The 25,226-nt window shown below is 37.2% G+C and overlaps 2 protein-coding genes across 3 annotated transcripts; both read left to right on the plus strand.

Moving 5' to 3' along the window:
* Positions 1 to 4,983: 4,983 nt before the first annotated feature.
* On the plus strand, positions 4,984 to 18,523 carry eed (embryonic ectoderm development). Of its 2 annotated transcripts, none has more exons than XM_053615885.1 (12): positions 4,984 to 7,071; positions 11,561 to 11,713; positions 12,152 to 12,244; positions 12,622 to 12,687; positions 14,974 to 15,099; positions 15,496 to 15,577; positions 15,652 to 15,743; positions 15,953 to 16,086; positions 16,693 to 16,798; positions 16,980 to 17,138; positions 18,008 to 18,081; positions 18,192 to 18,523. In XM_053615885.1, exons 1-12 carry the CDS (start codon positions 6,946 to 6,948, stop codon positions 18,316 to 18,318), a joined length of 1,338 nt encoding a protein of 445 aa, XP_053471860.1. In that variant the 5' UTR covers positions 4,984 to 6,945; the 3' UTR covers positions 18,319 to 18,523. The 2 variants fall into 2 exon arrangements, with proteins under 2 accessions (XP_053471860.1, XP_053471861.1); XM_053615886.1 differs by having other exon boundaries at positions 4,996 to 7,062.
* A 2,101-nt stretch (positions 18,524 to 20,624) lies between these two features.
* Positions 20,625 to 24,652, plus strand: hikeshi (heat shock protein nuclear import factor hikeshi). The gene is made up of 5 exons (XM_053616009.1): positions 20,625 to 20,877; positions 21,093 to 21,330; positions 22,697 to 22,848; positions 22,969 to 23,087; positions 23,942 to 24,652. Exons 1-5 carry the CDS (start codon positions 20,848 to 20,850, stop codon positions 23,994 to 23,996), a joined length of 594 nt encoding a protein of 197 aa, XP_053471984.1. The 5' UTR covers positions 20,625 to 20,847; the 3' UTR covers positions 23,997 to 24,652.
* Positions 24,653 to 25,226: the final 574 nt, after the last annotated feature.

Consider the following 25,226-nt stretch of genomic DNA (forward strand, 5'->3'; position numbering starts at 1 on the left):
TGAAGAATTTCTTGTGTAACCATGGTGCCACAACAAAGTGGAGGACACCTTGTTCACTTGGGTCGTCAAAAATGACCAGAGGTTGAACGTGATGTAATGTACTTGGGATCTTTTATGTGCTACCCATGTGGTATGTCATGAGGTGCTGACTTTATTATCCGGCAAGGAAAAAAGGACACGGATGGAAAGTCCACACAACTAGTTCCAGAGGAAACCTCTCTGGTGGTCTTCCACCGTCACATATGACTTACTGGAATGTACACATTGTGTAAAAGCGTACTGATTAAACTGCTAACTCACTGTAAATAAAGGACGTATTTTAACACTATTGCTAACACATTGTACCACATAACCTTACAAGGCCACTGATGTTAGTAATTGCATTGTTTGGAACAGTTACAAACTGCATTAGTTTTGAAATGTATTGCTCTTTTGCATTTATATACTTTTAGCAAACCTTGTTTTCATCTCTATAAGCATTTTATGTTTACCCCCAAGCAGCTTTTTTCATGATGATGTGTTTATTATATCCTCCAGGGCACGTGTCAAAATATACAAATAACAGTGTGCCATTCCATGTTATGATTAAACCTTAGTCAAATTTCCATTTACAACACAGTAAAGGTCTTCAGTGTTCATGCATCCACCAGCTAATTCCGTGAATGGCTCTTTTCCTTTTTTGTTTCCTATTTGGTAGCACACCCATGTTGTTTGGTAGCGCACACACACACACACACACACACACACACACACACACACACACACACAAATACGTATACATATACTGTATGTAATTTGACTGCACCGCTGTATGTAAATGGCACTAGCAGAAGTAAGAGGATCCTTTTTTAGTTGTGTTTCCCTTAAACTAAACAACATTCTCACCATAGCTTTTGCATAGAAAAAAAAACACACACACACACACACACCCTGGTGACTCAACGAAAAATTTCCATTTGATAATGCAACAGTTTTTTGTTTTTTTTCATCTTTTATATGTCGCACAAGTGCATTAAGAGGAAGTTTCAGATAGCTTAACTGAAACAGAAAGAAAGACAAAGGCGATGACATCTGCAATGAAACTACTCGGGTATACGAAAGTTCTCATTTACCAAATTCATCTGAACATACACTGAGTAATACACTTGACCACTCCTACTCATTGAGCCTTCAAAAAAAAAAAAAAAACAACTATATATATATATATATATATATATATATATATATATATGTGTATATGTATATATATATATATATATATATATATATATATATATATATATATATATATATATATATATATATATGTGTGTGTGTGTGTGTGTGTGTGTGTGTGTGTGTGTGTGTGTCATTTACATATATTTGATGGGTAGATGATTTTATCAAAAAGAAAAAAATCTGAACAAAAACCAAACTTATAGCTAAGGAGTTGAAAGTTATAGGTCCTAGGGGACGTTTCAAGTGGCATGTGAAGTCAAACTTGTAATACAAAGATGATTATTATTACCAGTAAATCTATTAATAAGGTTTACTCTTAATCTTTTAAAACTGTCTTAAGTCCTGTTGAGTCCTGATATATTTATTTTATTTATTTTTACTTCAGTGACATAGTTGTAATGAAATTGTATTAAAAAATTATCCAAGATATGACAAGGAAGCTTGGCATCATGTTTAATTCCTGTTGTTTTCTGACAAAAGAAGTTAAGGCTATTTAAAAGCTATATTATTAAAAAGCTGTTGTTTCTGTTGCATAAGAGTCAGTTTTAGCATATGCGTCATATGATTAGATAGTTTGCTCGGTATAAAAATACTATGTTGATTATTCTTTTCTCTCACTTGCACAACTTATTTGTCTTTGTGTAAAACATGTTTGGTTTTTTTTTCGTTTGTTTTTTACAAATAGAAGTAAATGGCGTGAGATTATAGTTAGTTTGTGTTAATCATTTGCTACACTATATATCATCATCACAGTGAAGCACAAATAGACAGAGAAGCCACAATATTAATCACTCTCAGTGACTGATGTTTACTGCAGAGATAATAAAATGAAGCACAAAGTGATTTCCCCCCTTTTCTATGTAGTATGCAGAACTGATCTTGGACCAGTTTCTATCTAGTATTGCTTAATTCTTCATCCAAAAATGAACCAGGACTGGGGAGCAGCATTCAAAGAGTAACTTTCAATTTGATTTGTGAATTTATGACCGAAAGTGAGGGCTGTGTAGTCTCTGTGGTTGACACGGATCAGTGTTAATATTACATTGTGTGGGAACTCCCACTTCTTCTTGCAATAGCACTTCTTGTCCCTGTGGCGGTTCCTAGCAATGATGTGATGTCCACTGCAAAATCGTTTTAAAGTCCTGACTTAAAAATTATGTCTTAAATCATGCCTGTCTAGATAAAGATGATATAACAGTGTGAAATGACATTACCCAGAATTTGCACTGTTACCCAGAAACTACGATGACCTAGCGCAAATACAGTACACACTTTAATGTGTTTTGTGATCTCTACTTCACTATTTTTATTGGAGTGGGAAAAAAAATCCTCTTTTAAAAAACTGACTCATATCATCTTTCACTCACTCCCTTAGGGCCTTTACCAACTTCCCCACTGCTCCCTTCGTCTTGTTCATTTCATTCCTGCTCCTTTTTTATGTGCAACAATATTTCTGACTTTCCCATGCAAAGACCCCAGGAAGAAGTTGGACATGAGAATCAGCCTGTGGAACTTTTTAGACTGTATATTTAAATGGTCAGGCAATTTTGATGGCTTGGCATATGATCATTTTTAGCCACATCAACATTTCAGTTCAAATGTTATTTTAAAAAGAAGGAACAAAAGATGCCAGATGGTGATTTTGTGTAGAGATTGATTTTGGTCTTAGCTCAGGTTTACATAGACTGGTTTGAACTTCCACTGCACAAATGTTCAATACAAGGCTTAAACCCAGTCACAATTAAAAAAAAAACATTGTTTTAAATGACCGTAGGGTGCTTAACGTTGAGCATTTGTACATTGTGTCCATTGAATTAGGCCTGGAAACTCCATGGCAGAGAGCATTTCTCAAGGGAAACACTGCTCAACAGGAACATCAGAAGTTGTGAAAGTGAGAGGGGTTTGCCTGTGATTATCAAAACAAATGGGAACATCTCCCATGTCAGCATGTACAGGCCTTTGCTGTCACTTCTAAACTAATACAATGTCAACAACTTTTCTGTTAAAACACAGTGTTAAGGACATTTTCGGTTAGTGTGCTTACTTGATAAGATCACCAGCATCAGCTTGTCACAATTCATTTCAATATAAATGAATCAAGTGTCCTAATTTAAAATAATTAGACAAAGTAAAACTAAGGATGTCGAGAATGCCTGGGTGAAAAGTCCAGGTTCACATCGAGGTGAAATGTTGCATCAGTAGTGGTACCAGTACAAGAAGTTCCTTTTTTTTTTGCAATTACACAATTGTAATTTTATTTTTAACATAGTGAAGAAGGAATTAATCACTGAGAATGCAGACGTTTGCTAAATAAATATTATAATTGTATAATAATTGTAATTGTAATTATTTGTAAATAAGAGTTGCTGTCTTACAGCTCCAGAGTCTCTGGTTTGTTCCTGAGCTCGAGTTAGGGTCTGTGTGAGTTTCACATGTTCTCTCAGTGTGGGTTTCTCCTGTTTCCTCCCACCTCCCCAAAACTTTCTGGTAGGTTGACTGGTAACTCTGACCTAGGTGTGTGCATAATGCACTGTGATGGACTGGCATCCCGTCCAGGGTGTATTCCTACTCATACCCAGTGTTCCCGGGATAAACTCACCAGATCCACTGAACTGGACAAAATTGTTACTGTTGAATGAATGAGTGCTTTCTAAATATTGTAAGTGTAAAGTTATTTCAGGTTTTGATGTCTTTATCTGAAACCATTGTAAACACATTTCCCATGTCACAAAGTACTCAAATAGACAACTCATACACATATTTGTTTCTTTCTTTCTAGCCAACTGAAAGGAAAATGTATTCTACATTAGTGAATCCCATTATGGAAAATTCATTCTTTATCTAAGCAGTAAATCTACAGGGAAAGTGGTAAAAAGTCAGGGTTAGGTTTCAACGAACCTTAGCACATTCTTCTTTTGCAATAGTTTCCTTTATTTCACCCTTGTAAACTGGGTGTGATTATAAAATAGTCACACACACACATCTGACAATTTAGGTTTAATTTCATTCCCAGCCAAATATGATTGAATCTGCAGCCACACACACACACACACACACACACACACACACACACACACCTACTTCATGTGCATTCCTGCATACCTTCTGAGAACACAGAAAAGCATCTTTTGTTTTTGGCCAAGATTTCAGTAGGATGAACTGGGAGGCTCAGAGCTGTTGAGACCTGCAGCAGAAGACTTTGCTTCATTCCAAATGGTTGTGTAATATACCACAGGCATACACCTGGTTTGACACTTTTAAAGCTATCATGCACTCTCATTACCCTAGTTCACTTTCCAGATCATGGAATATGATATTCCCATGTGAAATGACACATTCCTTGTGGTATGATGCAGCCATCAATATGGTTTGAAAATGGATGTAATGTCCATTATATGGGTTTTATCTATGATTTTTAATAAAGACCTACAATGATTTTAAACTGTGTTGTGCATAAACAGCCTTTGCTCACAATACAGACTTTTTTTTTTTCAATTTGAACTCTTTTCCTCCTCTGACTGTTCCAGTTTAACCCGGTCACTTCCTTATGCCCAAATATGACAATAGCAAGTACAAGGAGAAGTAGACCTTCAAATTTCAAAACAGCATACTGTCCCACTACATATCACGCTTATATACACTCTGAAAAATATCGGCTCTCTGGAGTTCTTTGAATAGATAAGGTTACTTAGATTCCTAAAGAGGTTCTACTTGGAAACTTCATGTGGCTTATTATCATTTACATTTATTTGACATTTACAGTTATTGATTTTGCAGACACTTTTATCCAAAGCGACTTACAAATGAGGAAATACAAGCAAAGTGATATATCAAGCAGACAACAATACAAGTAGTGCTGCAATACAAGATTTATAATTGAGTTCTAGAGAAGCAAAGTGTGCAGAGTAAAGGTGTAAGAGCCAGTGTTTTTATTCATGTATTTATTTATTTATTTTTAATAATGGGGATTTGGCAGGTTAGGGGTTAGTTAAATGCTCATGGAAGTGGTGGGTCTTTAGCTGTTTTTTGAAAATAGTGACAGATTCCGCTGTCCAGATTGAGGTTTGAAGGTTGTTATTATCATGTTATTATTAAGTTATTTTTTATTTTATTTTTTATGGTGTGCTGTGTCAAATAGGGAGTCATTTCAGAATAGCCACCTGTTAATGGGTTCTACATAGAACCTTTAAGGGTCCTCCAGATGGCGGAACTAATGAAACCTTGGAACCTTTTTTTTTTTTTTAAGAGTGTAGCCTACAATTCGGGTAATATGTTGCTTACGAAACACTAAAAAAATAAAATAAGGAAGCATAACTGTATACCAATCTATGTCATCATACCATACAATTTATATTCCAGTGTGGCTGTTTTATGACACATCAATACATTATTACTGTCCATTGCCTACCAATACTACAGATAGACCGAATACATTATACATTATGTGATCTGGTATTTGTCACATATGAGTGTTTTGGAACTAATCGGTGAATACATGAACTTCTTTTCAAATCCTAAATACAAGTGGAAGCTTTGTAAACAATTTTTCACACTTGAGTTTCTGACTTCTTATGTGTTTCATCAAGAGGTACAGTAGGAAAGAACAGTTTGAAGGTTGGATAAAGGGAATAATAGTGGTCTAGTTTCTGATTATGTACATGTGATTGTGTACTTCTAATGAGCAGGAGAATGTAGCATGAGACAAGTCAAACCAGTTAACTAAGCGAAACTAGTTCAACCCTAAAGTAGATAATGCCCAAGATAAATATAGCATACCAAAAAAGTTCTACTCAACCAAAGGTTTTTTACGTGAGGAATACAACACACTGGGGTGTATAGGGTGGTGTGATTCCATTACCATACAGTAGTTAATTGTTTGTTTGTTTTTTTCAAAGTCAATGTATTAATGAATTGCACATAATACTTTTGTTTTAAATAAATATAAACACATACAATAATTTATATAAACAATTTGTCAGAATATTGAATATTGAAATAAAATAAAAATAAAATCTTCATGGGGTTAAGGTACAACTAAGTGAAAAGGATATAATTTTCCATTATTGTGGAAGTGATGTGGATGATAATAATAAGTTTGTTTGATATCTTTTTTTTTTTTTTAATTATATAGAAAATACTAAATCCATAAATGCAAACCCCAAGGATGCAAGAATTTATGATGGAAATGGATCTTTGTATAAATGTAAATAATTTATACAAATCCATGTACACCTCCTGTGTTGATTACATGTGTATATGCTCTAATTCTTTCCTTCTTGCTTGTCTTATTTATTATGCTGTAATGTACGGTTCTATTAATCTGTATTCATCCTTTGTAAATGTATTAAGTGTCTTTTTTTAATGAACACCTTCTGACCAATCGGAATCGAGAGTCCAACATCGCGCTGTTTTATTAAAGAAAGTTGAAACAGTGTTAAAATCTCGATGTTGATTAAAAATAAATGAATAAAATACAACACGTCCCTTTTAGCTGCGAAACGTTGCTTGTGTAAAGAGCTCCATCTAGTGAACGAAGATATCTAACTGGGTGAAACCTAAATCGCAGGGGTTTTTTTTACACGCTTAGTGCACTATCTGACGTAGAAATCATTATTTCGTGCCCTACGTAGTGCTCTAATGTGTGGAGTACGTAGGCGTTTGGGAGGTAGCCGCTGAGTCGTTTTTGCAGCAGTACACGCCTGGTTTCCGGCAGTAAAACCGTGGAGGATGAGGGGTAAGATGTCCGAGGCTCATGCCGAGGCGGGAAACGACATCATGCCGGCAAAAAAGCAGAAACTGAGCAGCGATGAAAACAGCAACCCTGACCTCTCCGGGGATGAAAATGTAAGCGAAGTGTGTATTTTAAAAAAAACAAACATATTTTATAGATGTATAAACGGTTGTTTGAGGCGGTAGTAATATTTCTAAAGCAGTATTGTTGAAGCTCTTAGCGAAGTTGTCATTGTGGTTTGTAGTAAGTTCACTCAGCTGTTTATATAAGAGCAGGACTTTCAGCGTGTTTACATGTTTATACTGATGGGAAATGTTTTTGTTTTCCGTTTTCTTTCCGCTTGTTTTTGTCTGCACTGAGAGCCCAGTGTGCTTTATTGACTGAGACTGGCTAATAGCTTGCTAGCATGCTGGGTTGCATGGTGGACAATTGTCTGAGTTTGTTTTGATGTTTCCTGATATGGATATTGTTTTCAAGTTGTTTTTTTATCATTACTAACTAAATTACGTAATACAAAGTGTAAATTAATTAGATCTACTTCATGTGCTTTGTGGTTGGACTAGCTGCAGTGCCTTGCCTTTGTGTGTGTGTGGGTGGGTGTTTTATAGGCAGAGATGCTAATCCTGCTGACACACTGGTACATTATGAAGAGCAATTGCATTGACTTTACAGTGCACCTATTATGGTTTTGAAACGTGCCTAATTTTGTTTTAAAGGCCTCATACAATAGATTTACATGCACCCAAGATCAAAAAACACTTTAATGTGCTCATAATTTAAATTGACCCCCCCAAGTGTCACAAATGACTCGTTCAATGATCCGTTCTAAAGGATTCATTCTAAACTCCTCCTTTCAGAGTGCATATTCTGCTCTGATTGGTCAGATGTCCCAGTCTACTGTGATTGGTCTACTGCTGGAAAGTAAACGCCCACTAACATAATGAGAGTCTGTTCGCGAGTAGCCAATGAAGACCAGAGGTGGGGCTTTTTGTTACAAACCTACGTAGGTTACTGCAGGAAGTAAGTCTGGAATTGCATAGGTTAGTGTAGGAAGTAAGTCCGGAATTGCATAGGTTAGTGTAGGAAGTAAGTCCGGAATTGCGTAGGTTAGTGCAGGAAGTAAGTCCGGAATTGCGTAGGTTAGTGCAGGAAGTAAGTCCAGAATTGCGTAGGTTAGTGCAGGAAGTAAGTCCGGAATTGCGTAGGGGTTAGTAGTGCAGGAAGTAAGTCCGGAATTGTGTAGGTTAGTGCAGGATGTAAGTCCGGAATTGCGTAGGTTAGTGCAGGAAGTAAGTCCGGAATTGCGTAGGGGTTAGTGCAGGAAGTAAGTCCGGAATTGCGTAGGGGTTAGTGCAGGAAGTAAGTCCGGAATTGCGTAGGGGTTAGTGCAGGAAGTAAGTCCGGAATTGCGTAGGGGTTAGTGCAGGAAGTAAGTCCGGAATTGCGTAGGGGTTAGTGCAGGAAGTAAGTCCGGTATTGCGTAGGGGTTAGTGCAGGAAGTAAGTCCGGTATTGCGTAGGGGTTAGTGCAGGAAGTAAGTCCGGAATTGCGTAGGGGTTAGTGCAGGAAGTAAGTCCGGAATTGCGTAGGGGTTAGTGCAGGAAGTAAGTCCGGAATTGCGTAGGGGTTAGTGCAGGAAGTAAGTCCGGGATTACTAACGACTCGTTTCATCTGTTCAGAATCGGTTCCTTCTTTTGGGAGTCAATAACTCAGTTTGTTGTGCGCTTTGATTTTTGAAGTTTTGCAGACTTTTTTTTACTAGGTGCACTTTAAAGACAAGGAAAGTAGTCAGTATGAAAGAGTGAGAGCGGTCTCTTACAGCACTGCTTCCCCTGATTGTGACAATTCAGGTACAGCTACATAAAAATATTATCATAAGGCTCAGCTTCATAAAATTCATTGCTTACAAGGTCCGAATCAACAACTAAACATTTTAATTTTTAAGTATTAATGCTTAGTTTATTTGGAAATGAGACAATTTGAAGAAATGATTTTTGTGTTGTTGGGTTTTTCAAACTTCATGTTACTACTTTTAACTAACTCTATGGACTCTGAATAGATGAGATGTTTGTTTTGAACTCGAAGCTAGAAAATAAACTCGTACACCTCTGTCCAGTCGTTTTTAAATATTGTTTTAATTGTCCTTTCTTTTTTTAACAAGTTATGTCTTCACTACACTATTCACAACAGATTAGTGAAAGTCTTTGAAAACATTCCTGTCTCAGTGAACTGCCTTCAGTTAAATAATTTGCATAAATCTGTATGTGATTGGACAGAACAAGTCAGGGCAGAGGATCTGCTACAGAAGGCGAGCTGGTCCATGTGTTAAAAAAAATAGTCTGAACTATGTTTAATTTTTTTTTCCACGCTGATCAGTTCTGCTACAGTACAGTTTGAGTGCTTGGTTTCTCTGAAATATAGTCTGTACAGGATTACGCTGAGGTTTTTTTTTTTTCTCTTCGTGATTGTTGCGGCCCAAAACGCTAGATTTTGCTGCGACTTTTAAAAAAAAAAAAAAAATTGCGGTGCAATTTGCAGCGTTTTTTTGTAATTGAATTGACGAAATTACTATCGCACAAAATAGTTTTGCACGGACTTTCGCGGTGATGTTTTTTGGTAAATGAGACATTTTAACTGTACTCACAGGTATCGAAGACGGCTTTGGCCGAATGCGTGCTGTGACGACGTCACACGACGCGTCTCGGCCCAGATCTGCGGAAAATCTGCTGTAATTTTGAAAAATTGTAAGCTCCTCTGAATATTGTGTAGTTTGCTTTTGATTTTTCATTCATTCCTGCGATCACAAAATTGGGAAATCCTGGAGGTACTGAAAATACTTGGTTGTGTCCACAATTGGACCGCAGTCTGCCAGTTGACGTCCCCTAATCTAGGAGAAGAGGCATGACACTTTTTTGTTTGTTTGCTTTAGTTTTTTTCCTCCAATGTCTACATCAGATCTCTGAATATTGTACCATATCTGAAACCGATCCAATACTGACGTGCTCTGGTTTTGTTGTCAAGTTACATGAAATATCAGAGGCACAGTCACTGCATACTTTAAGGCAGTTAATGTCCCTGATTTAGTGTTTGAGGCCAGTATTGGATCACAGTCCATACAGGATTTTGCAGAGTTATTTTGTGATCGTTACGGTCAAAAATTTTTTACATTTGCTGCGGCTTTTTTCAAAATTCATGATGCAATTTGCAGAGTTTTTTGTGGGAAAACTACATGAAATGGCGAGTTTGCAATTGTGTGACATTTCTTTCTCAGTGATGTTTGTTGGTAAATGAGACCTTTTAGCTGTACTCATGTTTGACGCACGTGAATTGAAGACGGCTTTGGCTGAATAAACGTTGTGATGACGTCACATGATTGGCCCAAATCTGCGGAAAATCTGTGGTAATTTTGAAAAATTGCAAGCTCCATCAAATATTGCAGCATTACTTTCTGCGATTGCGAAATCCTTGAGGGACTGAAATTAGGGCTGCAACTAACGATTATTCTGATAATCGATTAATCTGTCGCTTGTTTCTTCGATTAATCGATTAGTTGGATTGAAAGGCTAGTTTTTATAATCTGTATTTTTTCGAAAACACATTATTTCACATTCTGCTTGATGTTGTCCTTCAAACATTATGCAAATTAATGAAAAAGGCTATGAAAAAGGTATTAAATGTATCTATGTGGGCTGTGCTATATATTGTGCAAAGGATTTTTAAAAATATTAACATTATATTTTGAAAACAAAAAAAACCTGATTGTCCACAAGCTTTAAAGCAGAAGTTCAATCACTATATTAAAAATGCTAAAAGAAAAACAAAAGCAGTGTTACCTGGTTCGAAGTTGAATGTTCTGCAGTAACACACACATTCACTCATTTAAACACAGTAACACGTTACTTTATTCTGTAAATGTGTGACACTTCTTACATTTATATACAATGACATGTTCATTATATTTACTACTCTCAATTACTTTTGTTTCTAAATATAGCATCAAACAACACATTTGATCAAAATTAATATTTTTGGCAGAGTTATTGCGCTTCCTTTCTGTCGCGTGCTGTTTGATGGACTTGCATGCGTGGACTCGCACTCATTCAGTGAAGTTTAATGGAGACTCACTCGCTGTCAGGAGTCTTTATGTAAAATGGAAATACCGGTGTGAATTTCTAACATTTACAGATAAGCATGTAAAGGTAAAAATGTCATTTCTGCGCTGAAGAAAACACGTCTGGAACACAAACAGCACACTTGTCTGTTGCAGCATCTGACACAAGCCACGTTAATACACTCATGAGTTTGATTGAAGCGCTTAATATAAAACATTCTCATGTTTTGGACGACCTGGATCGTGCACGTTTCCCACAGCAGCTCACTCTGTGACCGCCGCTGTTTCTCAGATGTGTTTTATTCATAGAAATGTGTTTTTCACCGTTATGAAGTGATGTCACTGACGGGGGTTATTCACAGTGACGTGAATAATAGACCTGACTAATCCATAATGAACTATTTTAATTATCGATTTTATCGATTAACTGAAATCAAGTTGATATTTGAGAAGTCATTTTGGATGAAGCACTAATCGTTAATCTTGTTGCTGTGTTCTAGGACGATGCTGTCAGCATTGAGAGCGGAACGAACGCTGAGCGGCCCGACACTCCTACAAACACAGCTAGCGCCCCGGGAAGGAAGAGCTGGGGCAAGGGCAAGTGGAAATCGAAGAAATGCAAATACTCCTTCAAGTGTGTTAACAGCCTGAGGGTAAGAAAGGACCATCACTACTTTCATCCAGGCTTTATCAGCCTCTGTGCTGAGTCCAGTCATCATCACATACTACTACTAGACATTTATAATATCCTCAGTGAGAGATCAGATACAGTGCCCCCCAGTAATATTTGATTTCATAGGGGTGCCAATAATTGTGGCACACCTATATTTAACAAAGCTGTTTTTATATAAACATGTGTTGTGTTTGCAATTGTTTGATATCCATGAGAGTAGAGTATTTTTGTGAATTTTTTTTTTTTAACAAAGGATCAAGAAGTTAAACAATAGACATTTTTTCACAACCTTCTTTGTTCATATTTACCAAGGGTGCCAATATTAGTGAAGGGCACTGTATCTTGATGAAACTCTGCTTAATTGAAAGTGGTGTTTATGTCTGTTTGTTCCGATCATTCTGTTTAATGCCTTTTTTAGGAAGACCATGGCCAGCCTTTGTTTGGGGTCCAGTTCAATTGGCACAGTAAGGAGGGCGACCCCCTCGTCTTCGCAACAGTGGGAAGCAACAGAGTGAGTGGCTCAAGCTGAGTATGTGATGAACCACTAAGCATCGTTGTTTAGCCTCTAGCCATTACTTTTCTGACATTTTTATGTCAAACAGTAACAACTGGCCCATTTATTAGCTGTTAAAAGGCCAAATAAGGATGGTTTATATTTGTGTTGAAGCATGTTAGCCTCTTCACGTTTCAATGCATGGAAAGGGGGTTTATGGGTAAATTCAGTGCACAGACGGCTGATGTGCACACCTCCAAAATACCATGGCTGACCAAGTTTTAAGAAATGTACTATTTTTTTTTATCTCTCAGATAAAAGAAAAATGAACTTCATGATGAATGAATAACTAAATACTTTTCTTTCTCTCTCTCTCTCTCTCTCGATCTCTACAGGTCACCTTATATGAATGTCATTCCCAAGGAGAGATCCGGCTCCTGCAGTCTTATGTAGATGCAGATGTATCCTTGATTCATTCTCTTTATTCCTCATCTCCTTATCAATGACTACGTTTACATGGACAGCAATAATATAATTATAGAACTTATTCTGAATAAGACAATATTGTGATTAAGGTGTTTACATGAGTTGCTTTTAGAATATTCCTTTCATGTTCTTGTTTTACATGTTATAGGACATAGATCGATGAACAGCACACGTCATTACGTCACCGCGCCACGACGTCCTTCCAGAATTTCACGTATCGACATACAGTTCGTCTTCGTTATGGTACCGTATACAATATTGGGTGTTTTTATTTTGAATTTTACGGAAGCTTAAAATGCGGTTAATTATTTGTCATGCTAAACGTGCTAATAGACAACTGCTTGAAGCCATGGGCTGCGTCCCAAACCACGTACTTACCTACTATATAGTAGCTCAGATACATGTTTCTCCTGCTATACAGTAGGTAAGTACGCGGTTTGGGACGCAGCCGTGCTCTCTTGTTTGCCGTCAAACGGTTGAGCGCTGCCGTGTGTGTGTGCCGTCTGACGTACCTCCAGAATTTCACGTATCAACATACAGTTCGTCTTCGTTATGGTACCGTATACAGTTTTGGGTGTTTTTATTTAAATTTTTTACAAACGCTTCAAGTGCGGTTAATTATTAGTCATGCTGTACGTGCAAATAGACGACTGCTTGAAGCCATGGGCTGCGTCCCAAACCGCGTACTTACCTACTGTATAGTAGCCGAGATGCATGTATTTTTCCCCACTACAGGCCTATAGTAGGCAAGTATGCAGTTTGGGACACAGCCGAACTCTCTTGTTCGCCGTAAAACGTAAAACTGCCGTGTGTGATTGTGTCCTGTCGCAAAATGCGGTGAAAACGCTCACACGATGTTCATAATGTGATTAAGGTGTTTACATGTCTGTAATGCACGTCCATAATACGATTAAAACAGGAATACTCCACCTGTCTTAATTCGGTTAGAGCTTAATTAGATTATGACCATAATTAGATTAAGGTTGCTGTTTACATGGTAGTTTCTTAATCAAATTATGGTCTTAATTAGATTAAGAGTGGATTATTGTTGTCCATGTAAACGCAGTCACTGTTTACATGATAGTTTCTTAATCAGAGTATCGTCTTAATCGGGTTAATATCGGATTATTGTTGTCCATGTAAACGTACTGATTACCTTTAGTCATTTAGTTAAATCAGTAACAGTAAAATATAGTACAGGGCTGCACAATATACCATTAAATGTTATCACAGCTGGAAATATACAAATGAGCAGTTCAACAAATCAGTGTTCAGACCACTTAGATGTTCTGTATACATTTGCTGAGGATGTTTTTGATCAATTGCAACATCATTTTGAAAAAATGTAAACTATTTAACCATGAAACGTCAGTGTTAATCATTGTTTTACTATATGTGTAGTGGTCTGAACAAACCTGTTAGATGCCTCTGAAATAGGGGGAAAAAAGGGTTTTGGCCAAAACATACATTAACACACAAACTTTCCGAAAATATATATTTCAGCAAAACAACGCTGAAATGTTACCTTTTACGTTTGCCTGAGCTACGTTCCTCCAAATATCCCACTGAGCCATCAGTATAGCCAGGCGTAAACACGGTTAGTTAGCAAGGTTTTAGACATCTTTAGGCAGACTAAGTGTGATTTCTTCATTCAGTGTCATGTTTAAGTTGTTGGATATTTACATGCTATATGCGCATTAACCTAATCAGAGTACCAGCTGACAAATTGTCTGTGAATCTCTACACTGCTATCAGAATAAAATTTTTAACATCGTCCATTTTAGCTGACTTTGGAGCTCTAGTTCTGACTAAAATGACGCCTCAGGTGCTGCTAGAGTGCTCGTAATGTTTCAGTAGGTTGTTTTCCCCACTTAGTTGTTATACAATCAAATTTTTGGGAGAATTTATAAATGTATGTATTTATTTTTAAAGATATGGTGAACCTTGACTACATTTTGATTTCAATATCAAACCTCTGTTTAATAAACTTTTTATTTAGCTTTATACAGACCAAAATGCATATTGTTTTGCATTGTTCATGATTCCGAAAAAAAAAAGAAAAAAAAGCAGTCTTTTTGGTCAATTTTTCTTCTTTCAGATTTCAAAACATTCTGGGAATCGAATCGTGAAGTCAGTATCGTGAATCGAATTGAATCATGACAGTGCTGCTCTGGTATTGTAAAGCAAAAAAATCCATAGTTCAGTCCTCGGTTATTTGTAAGGTATTTGAGTAGATTTATTACTTCTTAACGACTGCACAGGCAGATGAGAACTTCTACACCTGTGCTTGGACGTATGACACCAGCACCAGTCACCCTCTGTTGGCGGTGGCTGGCTCCCGAGGCATCATCCGCATCATCAACCACATTACTATGCAATGTGTCAAAGTAAGTTAACATTAATACGTAATGATTTTCACTCTCCTTATGTCCACTAGGGAGTTATTATATGCCATCCTTTCCATAACCAAACACCATGCCTCTAGCACAGGTGTAACAATCGAGGGGTTCTGTTTGAAGGACTAAGGAAAGTGTAAACATTGTGATCACTATAAGACAAGAGCAATGTGCAAAACTATATTTTAATAGAATGCATGACCGCAAATATGCGCTACACTAAACAACAGAAATATCATCAGGATTGAGACTAATATATTAATTATTATAGCCAACTTGTATTGGCCCCGTTCTGTCCCAGAAGTTCTTTATACAGATGAAACAACAATACGGTTACATACGTACTAGGGAAATCATGTGATATTTGTGATCATTGTCTGCTTGCAGCATTATGTGGGACATGGAAACGCAATCAACGAGCTTAAGTTTCATCCGAGAGATCCCAACCTACTGCTGTCTGTGAGCAAAGGTAAAGAATGCATTTAATGCTAAACAAGGCTATTGCTCAAATATGTTGCTGACGTTTCCACTGTCGCTGATCAGACCATGCGTTACGGCTGTGGAACATCCAGACGGATACGCTCGTAGCCATATTTGGAGGTGTGGAGGGCCATCGAGATGAGGTCTTGAGTGCGGTAAGTTTGGAAATAGGGTCAATTGAGAGAGAGAGAGAGTGTGTGTGTGTGTGTGTGTGTGTGTGTGTGTGTGTGTGTGACATTAAAACATCTTTAAAAAAGTGTACTTATAGTGTAACAGTGAAATCAGTAACAATAAACTGTAAAAAGTCTAAAAATTTAATTCCCATTTGAATGGAGCTCTTATTATATGATCCTGCGGATTATAGGACTTTGACCTACTAGGGGAGAAGATCATGTCCTGTGGAATGGACCACTCTCTGAAACTGTGGAGAATAAACTCAGAGAGAATGCAAAAAGCAATACGAGGCTCTTATGAGTACAACCCCAGCAAGACCAACAGGTAAGAACAGTTACACTGTAGGTTATGGCTATAGTTAGTAAAGTCCCAGGCAATGTATTGTGCAAAAAAATGTTTGATATGATACCAAAAGTGAGTGCTAAATATGAAACATGCAGTGCAGCTTAAAAGGCTATGAAATATGAGACAGATATTGTTAAACAGCAATTTAGTTGCTGATCAGACCGATCTGGGAATGGTTCAGGCGTGCTTCCAAATTATAATAAGTACACTTGATTGACATCCCTTAGTCCAAGCCTGCTACATCAGAATTAAACACAGTAGTGAAAGCAAGAAGAATTGGGATTATCAGCCCTACATGTACAAATCTAATTAATTATCCTGTAAGCTACCTTTTTATTTTTTTTAATCTATGTGGGATGACAAATTGCTTTGCCTTGACATTGGTCAGGAACAGTACATTTATACATATAAAGAGGTGGAATTCTGCCAAAGTACATTGTGTGACCCTTAACCCATTATTAAACTGATTTTAAAAAAGCAGTCACTGATTTATGTTCCTTAAGTCTTTGAAAAATGCATATTATTATTATTATTATTATTATTATTATTATATGGCCTATTGTTTATAGCTGTTTCATATTTCAGGCCTTTTGTGTCTCAGAAGATTCACTTCCCAGATTTCTCCACACGGGACATCCACAGAAACTATGTAGATTGTGTGCGCTGGCTTGGGGATTTAATTCTCTCCAAGGTGAGATTTGATTATTTACATCAGGAGTAACAGCACAGGACTTATTCAGGATTGAATGTGAGAAAATAAATCTCTGTAAGACTGTCTGTCAGTCCTGTTTTATATTGATCCTCGATCCTTTTTCAATTTCTGTTTAATTATTCAACTAACATTCTATACTGGATCACTTTCTGTGTCTTAGTCCTGTGAAAACGCCATCGTGTGCTGGAAACCCGGGAAGATGGAGGATGATGTTGACCACATCAAGCCCAGTGAATCCAACGTGACCATTCTGGGCCGATTCGACTACAGTCAGTGTGACATCTGGTACATGCGCTTCTCGATGGACTTCTGGCAGAAGGTGCCTACAAAATGCACAGAAAAGTACCTCTGCTGCATCTGAAATCACTCTCGTACTCCCTCCTTCACTGTTTACTATGCTCACTTGCAGTGTATTGCGCTATATTGGGCAGGAGTAACGGAGACCCCAGACTTGATGTAGGCAATGCAGGGAATGTAATTTGTCAACTGAGAATTCAGACAGTGCTACAAAATGGCTGCACCCCAAATAGTGCTCAATAGGGTAATTAGGGAGTGACCTGAACCACTGCACTATTTTAATCTGAATAAAATTCCAGTTATTGTAGTGTATAATAGTTTAAGTTAGGAAAAAAAGTGTCAGACTATAGCAGAGTTGAGTCTACATTTGTTAAAATGTATAAGGGTTCTTAAAAATATCTCAAAGACAAAATATACTAACAGGATTTATAGCACACCACTGGTGAAATTTATTTATTTATTCATTCATATCTGATTGGTCAGACGTTGATTTAATTTTCTACAACAGCAGCTCTGACTAGTTCAAATCCCCAGTTAATATTACATAATTTACATAATTTATGTCTAATAAACAGATTTTTAAGATGCATATTTTATGGATATAAGGATATGAGTATTGATATAGTGATGCTTTCTGTAAGGAGATGTTTCTTTAACGTTTATGGGAGGAGTCTCCAGTATCAGCACTTTGTAGCAGTTTTCTGTTACAGTTACAGGAGTACTGGAGAGTTTTATCCAGGACAGTGGACTTTGTGCTTTCTGGTTCTCAGAAACAGCATTTTTTTTGCCAATATTTACTTAAAGAGAAAAACCTGAGGTTAGTGAGGGAACAAATGTTTATAAATATTTATGTAATCTGACAGTTTGTTGCGGTATTTGCTGTTGCTACAGATGCTGGCTCTGGGAAATCAGGTTGGAAAACTGTACGTGTGGGACCTGGAGGTTGAAGATCCTCATAAAGCAAAGTAAGTTCAATCCTTGCCTACTTCACATACTAGAAATGTTCGTTTTTACGCAAGCCCCTACTCTTAATATCTGTACTATAGGATTGATGGCCACTTTGCTCATTCTACAGGTGCACCACTCTCACGCTTCCTAAATGCACTTCAGCCATCAGGCAGACCAGCTTCAGCAGAGACAGCAGTATTCTCATAGCAGTGTGTGACGATGCGTCTATCTGGCGCTGGGACAGGCTACGCTGATGACCTTTCATACCCCGATGCTTTTTTTCCCCCTCTCTGACCGCTAGAAAGGAGCGCTCGTCACAGGACACGTTCTTTATGGTTGAGCAACCCGGACTATGGATGCTTATTAGCTTAAGCTTTGGAAGTTGCTTACCTCAGATGTGTCTGCTTTTTTGTTCTTTTGTTACCTTTTTCTGTCTTTAATAAAACCTATTTTTACTTGTTTACCTTGCTTTTTTAGGACAAGAATATCTGTCTGAATGACTATCAAACTGCTTATAATGTGTGAGGTTTTTAACTTGACTGTTGTGTTGAGTGTGTCGAGGATGAATTTATTTGCAGCTATAGTCTGGTAATCATCTTACACAGTGGTGAATAAACATTAGAAGCACCCCCAAGAGTCAAAAAAACTAGCCAAAGGCAGAGTAAATAAACCAAGGAAGAATTTTCTTTTATTAGATTAACAAGTACTATTTTACAATTTCCTGCTTACAAGTAAAACAATCTTTAAAGCAAAGGGAAACTTTATGGCAAACACTGTATAAATAAAATTAAGCACGTGAGGCCAGAAACTCCCACTGAGAATATAAACCCACTCAAAATGGTCTTAACAAAATGAACAAGATCATTGTGCTGTACCTGATTTGATGATCGGGCCAGATCCTGACATGCTTCTACTGCTGTGGCTCCTCACCCTCTGGACCTGCCTTGTTCATCCTGATGCTCTACTTTTGCTTGGAGCTCCTGCACTTGTCATTGATTTTATTTTACTGCCGGGATGGTCCGAAGTGAATACTGGCATGACTTTTGCTTCCCCAAAACACTTTTCGCCCAAGTGTCTCTCTTGCTTCAGTAGATAATCTCACCTGTTTACTGCGGAGTTGTGCCTAAGAATTGCTGCTGTAATCATAGACTGATGCTCATGCTGAACATTCTTTCAGCACAGTACTGTTTCACTTTATAGTATACAGTACAAGAGCAATGGTTTATACTACTATCTGGTGTCACCCAGAAGAGGATGGGTTCCCTTTTGAGTCTGGTTCCTCTCAAGGTTTCTTCCTCATGCCATATCAGGGAAGTTTTCCTTGTCGATGTAGCTGTTGGTTTACTCATTAGAGATCTACATCTTGATTTCGGTAAAGCTGCTTTGTTGCAATGTCTGGTGTTAAAAACGCTATACAAATAAAATACTACAATATATATTAATGACAGGATCTATTATTCGGTATTGTTTCCCATCATTTTGCATTATACTGTTCCAAATTGTTATCATGATAGAGAAGATATGTCCTGGTAAAAAGTGCCCTGATTTTGGTTGGTTGAAAACATTTAGAGATGGAAAATTTTTTTATCAACTAATTAAACCTGAACCTCTCGCTTTTTAAAAAATTTTTTTTTTTTTTACCTTACTGGAAAGTCATACGCTGCAGTAATCTATACAGCGTATTATATATACAGAATAATGAACGTACCGTTAAAAATAATAATTTTAAACCAGTTGTTTGTTTGGAAAGAATACTCTTATATACTGAAATATGTTGTTTAAAAAGTCTGCTTATATTTTTTGTTAAAAGATTTGAATTGAACCTCAATCAGAAATAGCAGTTGAAAACTTTTTGTTGTTTATGGAACAAAACAAAACGCCATTAAAGTATATATTATTATTACTATTATTATTCTTATTGTTATTATTATTGTTATTATTAAACATTTTAGGTGCCCATTTGCATCATTAGTATAAGAGCATATTTTTAATGTAACCTTGACAGCTTTGAAGAAGCAATCCCTTAAAATATAAATGAAGAAAATTATTTTAACAACGCATCCACAAAACACTCAGCAGCTGTCCATGTTCACCTTCACAAATCAGTAATCAGAAATAAGTGAATTCAATGGGTACAGCTAGTGTAAAATAAGAATAATAATAGCTATTATTATTATTACCATCATCATGATAATAATAATCATTATTATTAGTAGTATTATTGTTGTTGTTGTTGTTATTCTTCTTCTTCTTATTATTGTTGTTGTTAGTTATTATTATTATTATAATTATTATTAGTAGTATTATTGTTATTATAATAATTATTATTGTTGTTGTTGCTGTTAGTTATTATTATTATTATTATTATTATTATTATTATTATTATATGCTCAGTAAAGGACCTCATAGAATAATTTTGTTTTAACTTAAAACTAAATTGTCCATCTCGAGCTATCATGCATGTATTCGCCGAAGACTACACGTGACCAACAGCCACGCCCTTTCCGTATTTTATTTCCGGGGTCAGAGGGTGGAGCAGTTGTTTCAGTTTATCAGCTCCGGGTTGAGGACTGCCTACTTTTCGAAGTTTCTAGCAGCAGGAGAAATATTTGCAGGCTGATGTGAGCTGCCTGTGGACTCATCAGACCGGTTGTAATGCTTGTCTTTTCGCGGCCAGACGAGCGCTCATAAAGCCATGGTTAGATTTTCCGGAGATTTTTACGTGTTTTATGTAATCATTTAATAAACCAGCCCTGCACTGGAGATCAGACTGACAGCTGATCATGTTTGGGTGTTTAGTTGCAGGCAGATTGGTGAGTATTGATGCTGACTGTGAGCATCAGCATCAGAATACAGTTTTATTTATGTGATTAAAATGATTTGTATGCATGTGAAGAGTCCAGCTTGGTTATACAGTCCAGTCCAGTCCAGTCCAGTCTAGTCTAGTCTAGTCTAGTCCAGTCCAGTCCAGTCTAGTGTTGTGTAGTGGATCTAAAATCATTAAAATGGTCTCACTTGTCCACTGAAGGTCCAGACCGATGCCCAGCAGGTCTCTGGTGATAAATTTGTGTTCAACCTGCCTGACTATGAGAAGGTTAACCACGTGGTGGTGTTCATGCTGGGCACAGTGCCTTTTCCTGCTGGCATGGGAGGTGCTGTTTACTTCTCCTTCCCTGATCCAAGTGTGGGCCAAGTGTGGCAGCTGCTCGGCTTCATCACCAACGAGAAGCCAAGTGCCATCTTTAAAATCTCTGGCCTAAAAGCTGGTAAGTTCATTATTAATTAGTTCCCTTATCATGTCGTCCAGCATGATCAACTTTTGTCCTACGAAAAGCGTCACTCGGGTGTCAAGGGCCATTTCTTTTACATAGTATTAAAATTCTACAGACGAACATAATTCGCATGAATAATAATGTCAAAGCAGAACGTAAGGCATTTTTGGGTCAGTAACTCCTTTTTAAGAGCGCAAAAGTCTCTCGACATCCTGCAAAATTCCTGTAGGACAATTAGTAGAAACGATAAGGCTACTATTTTTAAAAACTCCCAGTGCATTACTATAATAAAGGCACAATCAGCATAATGATGGGTAACGTCAAAAGACATGCACACTTCCACTGTATGGCCAGTGGCTTTTAGATCCAGTGAAGGGAAAAGTTAATGCTTCAGCAAATAAAGATATTCTAAAGGCAGCAGTTTGGGGAAGTCTCTCATATGGCTGTGTTGATCATGTGTCCACATACTTTTGACCATATGTGTGTGTACAGTCCCTTCTGAATGTATTGTAACAGCAAGGCCGACTTTATTGTCTTCACTATACACTGAAGACATTTGGGTTTGAGATCAAAAGATGAATATGAGACGATGGATCAGAATTTCAGCTTTCATTTCCTCACATTTACATCTAGACGTGTTCGACAACTTAGAATATGGCACCTTTTGTTTGAACCTGCCCCCTTTTTTTTCCTTCTTCTTCAAGTGATCAAAAATATTGGAACACGTGACTGACAGGTGTTTCTTGTTGCCCAGGTGTGTCCTGTTCTACTGATTTGTTTAAAGAATTAATAGCTCTGAATGTCCACTCTTACTTTGAGCCCTGGGTTTCCCCCTGTGAAGACTGCGTTTTGTTGTTAAAAAAGGATAAACTAACATGAAGCCAGATTAATTTGAGCTCCCAGGGCGGATATAGTAACTCATATAAGCACTCTTTACAGCTGTGATGAGCAGAAAAGTATCTCAGCACATGTTGTTGTCTGTGTCCAGTGTAAAGGCCAATAAATACTGACTGTATTTATTTTACTCTCTGATCTGAAGCTGTTTCTGATCAAAAATTAAAATGAGAATACTCGTTATTGACATAATATAGTAAACCTCTTGGACGCTGAATATAAATACTATTAGATCTGATATAAATATATGGCTAAATTTGTTATAAAGTATGTAACCAAATGGAGCAAATGATTTATACCAGAGTCAGTTAGGTAATTTTGCCTAAACTCCTATATGCCTAGAATATTTGCCTATATATGTTGCTGACGATTTTATTTAACTAACGGTGAAATTGAGGGGGAAAAATGAGATCACAAATAAATTACAACTAATGGTGTATCGTTAGTGTATCCCTATCTTTTAAAGGTGAAGGTGGAGCTCATCCGTTTGGGATGATGGCTGCCCCACAGGCCGCCTCGGTGGCTCAGGTCGGCGTTTCCGTTGAACCCCTCGACCAGCTCGCTCAACAGACACCAGTTTCCAATGCAACCGTCTCCACCATGGATTCCTTCACACAGGTGACCAACAGAAGCTTAAGTCGAACAATCTTTACGTATTTATTTGTGTTATTTGGTGTGGTTCATCTCGGACAGAATGTCTTGGCTTGGTGTTAACCTCCTGTGTACTACTCTGGATAGTTCACCCAGAAGATGTTGGAGAGCCTGTACAACTTCACCTCCTCCTTCGCTCTGTCACAAGCTCAGATGACGCCAAACCCCTCGGAGATGTATGTTCCAGCCAGCTCCATCCTTAAATGGTGAGAGATTTTGTAAATTTGAGCATTACATCTAATTTAAAAAACCCCTTTATTTTTAGGTTTTTGTGACCGAAAGGTTTATGCACAGTTCTAAAAGAATTTAAGTGTCACTACACAAGCTTAACCACAATTATAACCATGATTGACCATTTTTTAAAAAATTATTTTAAAAGTGGAAATGGATGAAAGTGAAACTGAAAGTGGAAGTATTCGAGGTGTTTTTTTTTTTTTGTTTTATTACCCAAATCTGTTAAAAGCAGTAGCGTATGTAATGAAAGAAAATAGTTTCTTTATTATTTGGTAAAAATAATACAGCTGAGACCAAAACAATTTACAATGCAGACCTGCCAAGCTTTATGCATTTTGCGTTGGTCTGCTTTTTAACACCGGAATACGCTGCCACAAGTGATCACACAAAAATACACAAAGAGCAGTCTTCTTTCCGTCCTCCCCATCAAACCGCCAGATTACGTAGTCGACATATGAAAGAGGTTGAAACCTTAAATATGTCTAGAAGGTGTTAAATCTAATATGTACAAATTATTTTAATGGTAATGATGCTTAGTTGGAGCAGTGACCTACTACGTTATGTTTTTTGTTTACTTTTACAAATACCACAACGAGTGCAAAACTGAGCTGGAATTGTAGAAGTCTTAAACCAGTCTTGTGAAACCTTCATGTCTTTTTTTTGCTGTTGCTGTGTCCTAGTACCACACAGGCTTTTGTTTGAGTTTGGTTGGTTCAGGTACAAGTCGCTAGTTTAGTAGAAGTGTCATCCCCAGTTGTTTAGTGTGTAGATCGTTCAAAACCAGTAACCTCGATTATGTTTTTGTGTTCTTGTCCTCCCTGTCCAGGTATGAAAACTTCCAGAGACGAATGGTGCAGAATCCAAACTTCTGGAAAGCATGACATGCTTGATTATCTAAGCTCTTAATTAACAGAGGAGCAGAAAATTGGGAATTCATATTATCATTTGGCTTGCCTTGAAATATCTGGCTTAAGAATATCATGCCAATATCGGTATATCTCATGTATTTTATATCCCACATGGAACAGCAACAAAGTAAATATGATATTACTGACAGTGTTATAATGCAGCGGACACTGACTGGTTGTTTTCAGGTTTGCTAGCTGAGGATGTTACAGAATTTTCATATTGAATGATTGATGTTTGTAATGTGGTTATAAAAACGCAGGCCTTCACACGTCTAACTTTTTTGTAATCTGGTGTTCTAGACATAAAAAAAAAACATGTTTTATAGATTTTTTTTGCTTTATGTTTTCATTTTTTGGGTGAAGAAGAAATTTGACAATAACAGCTTTTCTTTATCTGATGGATGACCGTTAATTATGAAGTCTTGCAAGTGAATGAACAATTTTCTTTTCTTGATTCAAGTCTATTCATTTGCGAATGTCCAACATAAGCTATAAGCTATGTCAGCCAAATGTGAGATACAATGCTAAAAACAAAACAAAAAAACATTTTGTCCAAAAATTATTTGAGCATGTTGGATGTTCTTCGAACATTTTATTGGTGAAGAGTGTATTAAAGGAAGAGAAAAGCCCTTACGCTCATTGGTCATTTTATTAGGAACACCTGTATATCTTCTCATAAATGTGGTAATCTAATCAGCCAATGAAGTAGCAGCAGTGCAATGAATAAAATCGTGCAGGTCAAGAGCTTCAGAGCCTCACCCAAGCTGGACAGTGGCAGATTGGGAAAACGTCACCTGCTCTTTCTTCTATCTTCAATTGTCTGGTTTTGGGGAGTCTGAGATTTCTGTTCTTGGCTGACAGGAGTGGAACCCAATGTGATCATCTGTTGTTGTAACTCCTATGCCTCAAGGTTTGATGTGTTGTGTGTTCTGTGATGCTTTTCTACTTACCATAGTTGTACAGAGTAGTTATTAGTGCTACCATAGCCTTCCTGTCAGTATGACCCATCCGTCCATTCTCTTCTGTCATCTCTCATCAACAAAGAGTTTCTGCCCACAGAACTGCTGCTCACTGGATGGTATTTATTTATTCATTCATTCATTATTCTGTACAAACGCTGGAGACTGTTGTACATGAAAATCCCAGGAGATCAGTGGTTTCTGAAATTCTCAAACCAGCTTGTCTGGCACCAACAATATTTTG

Source organism: Ictalurus furcatus, chromosome 26 (assembly GCF_023375685.1).
Source record: "Ictalurus furcatus strain D&B chromosome 26, Billie_1.0, whole genome shotgun sequence".
Classification (NCBI taxonomy): Eukaryota; Metazoa; Chordata; class Actinopteri; order Siluriformes; family Ictaluridae; genus Ictalurus; species Ictalurus furcatus.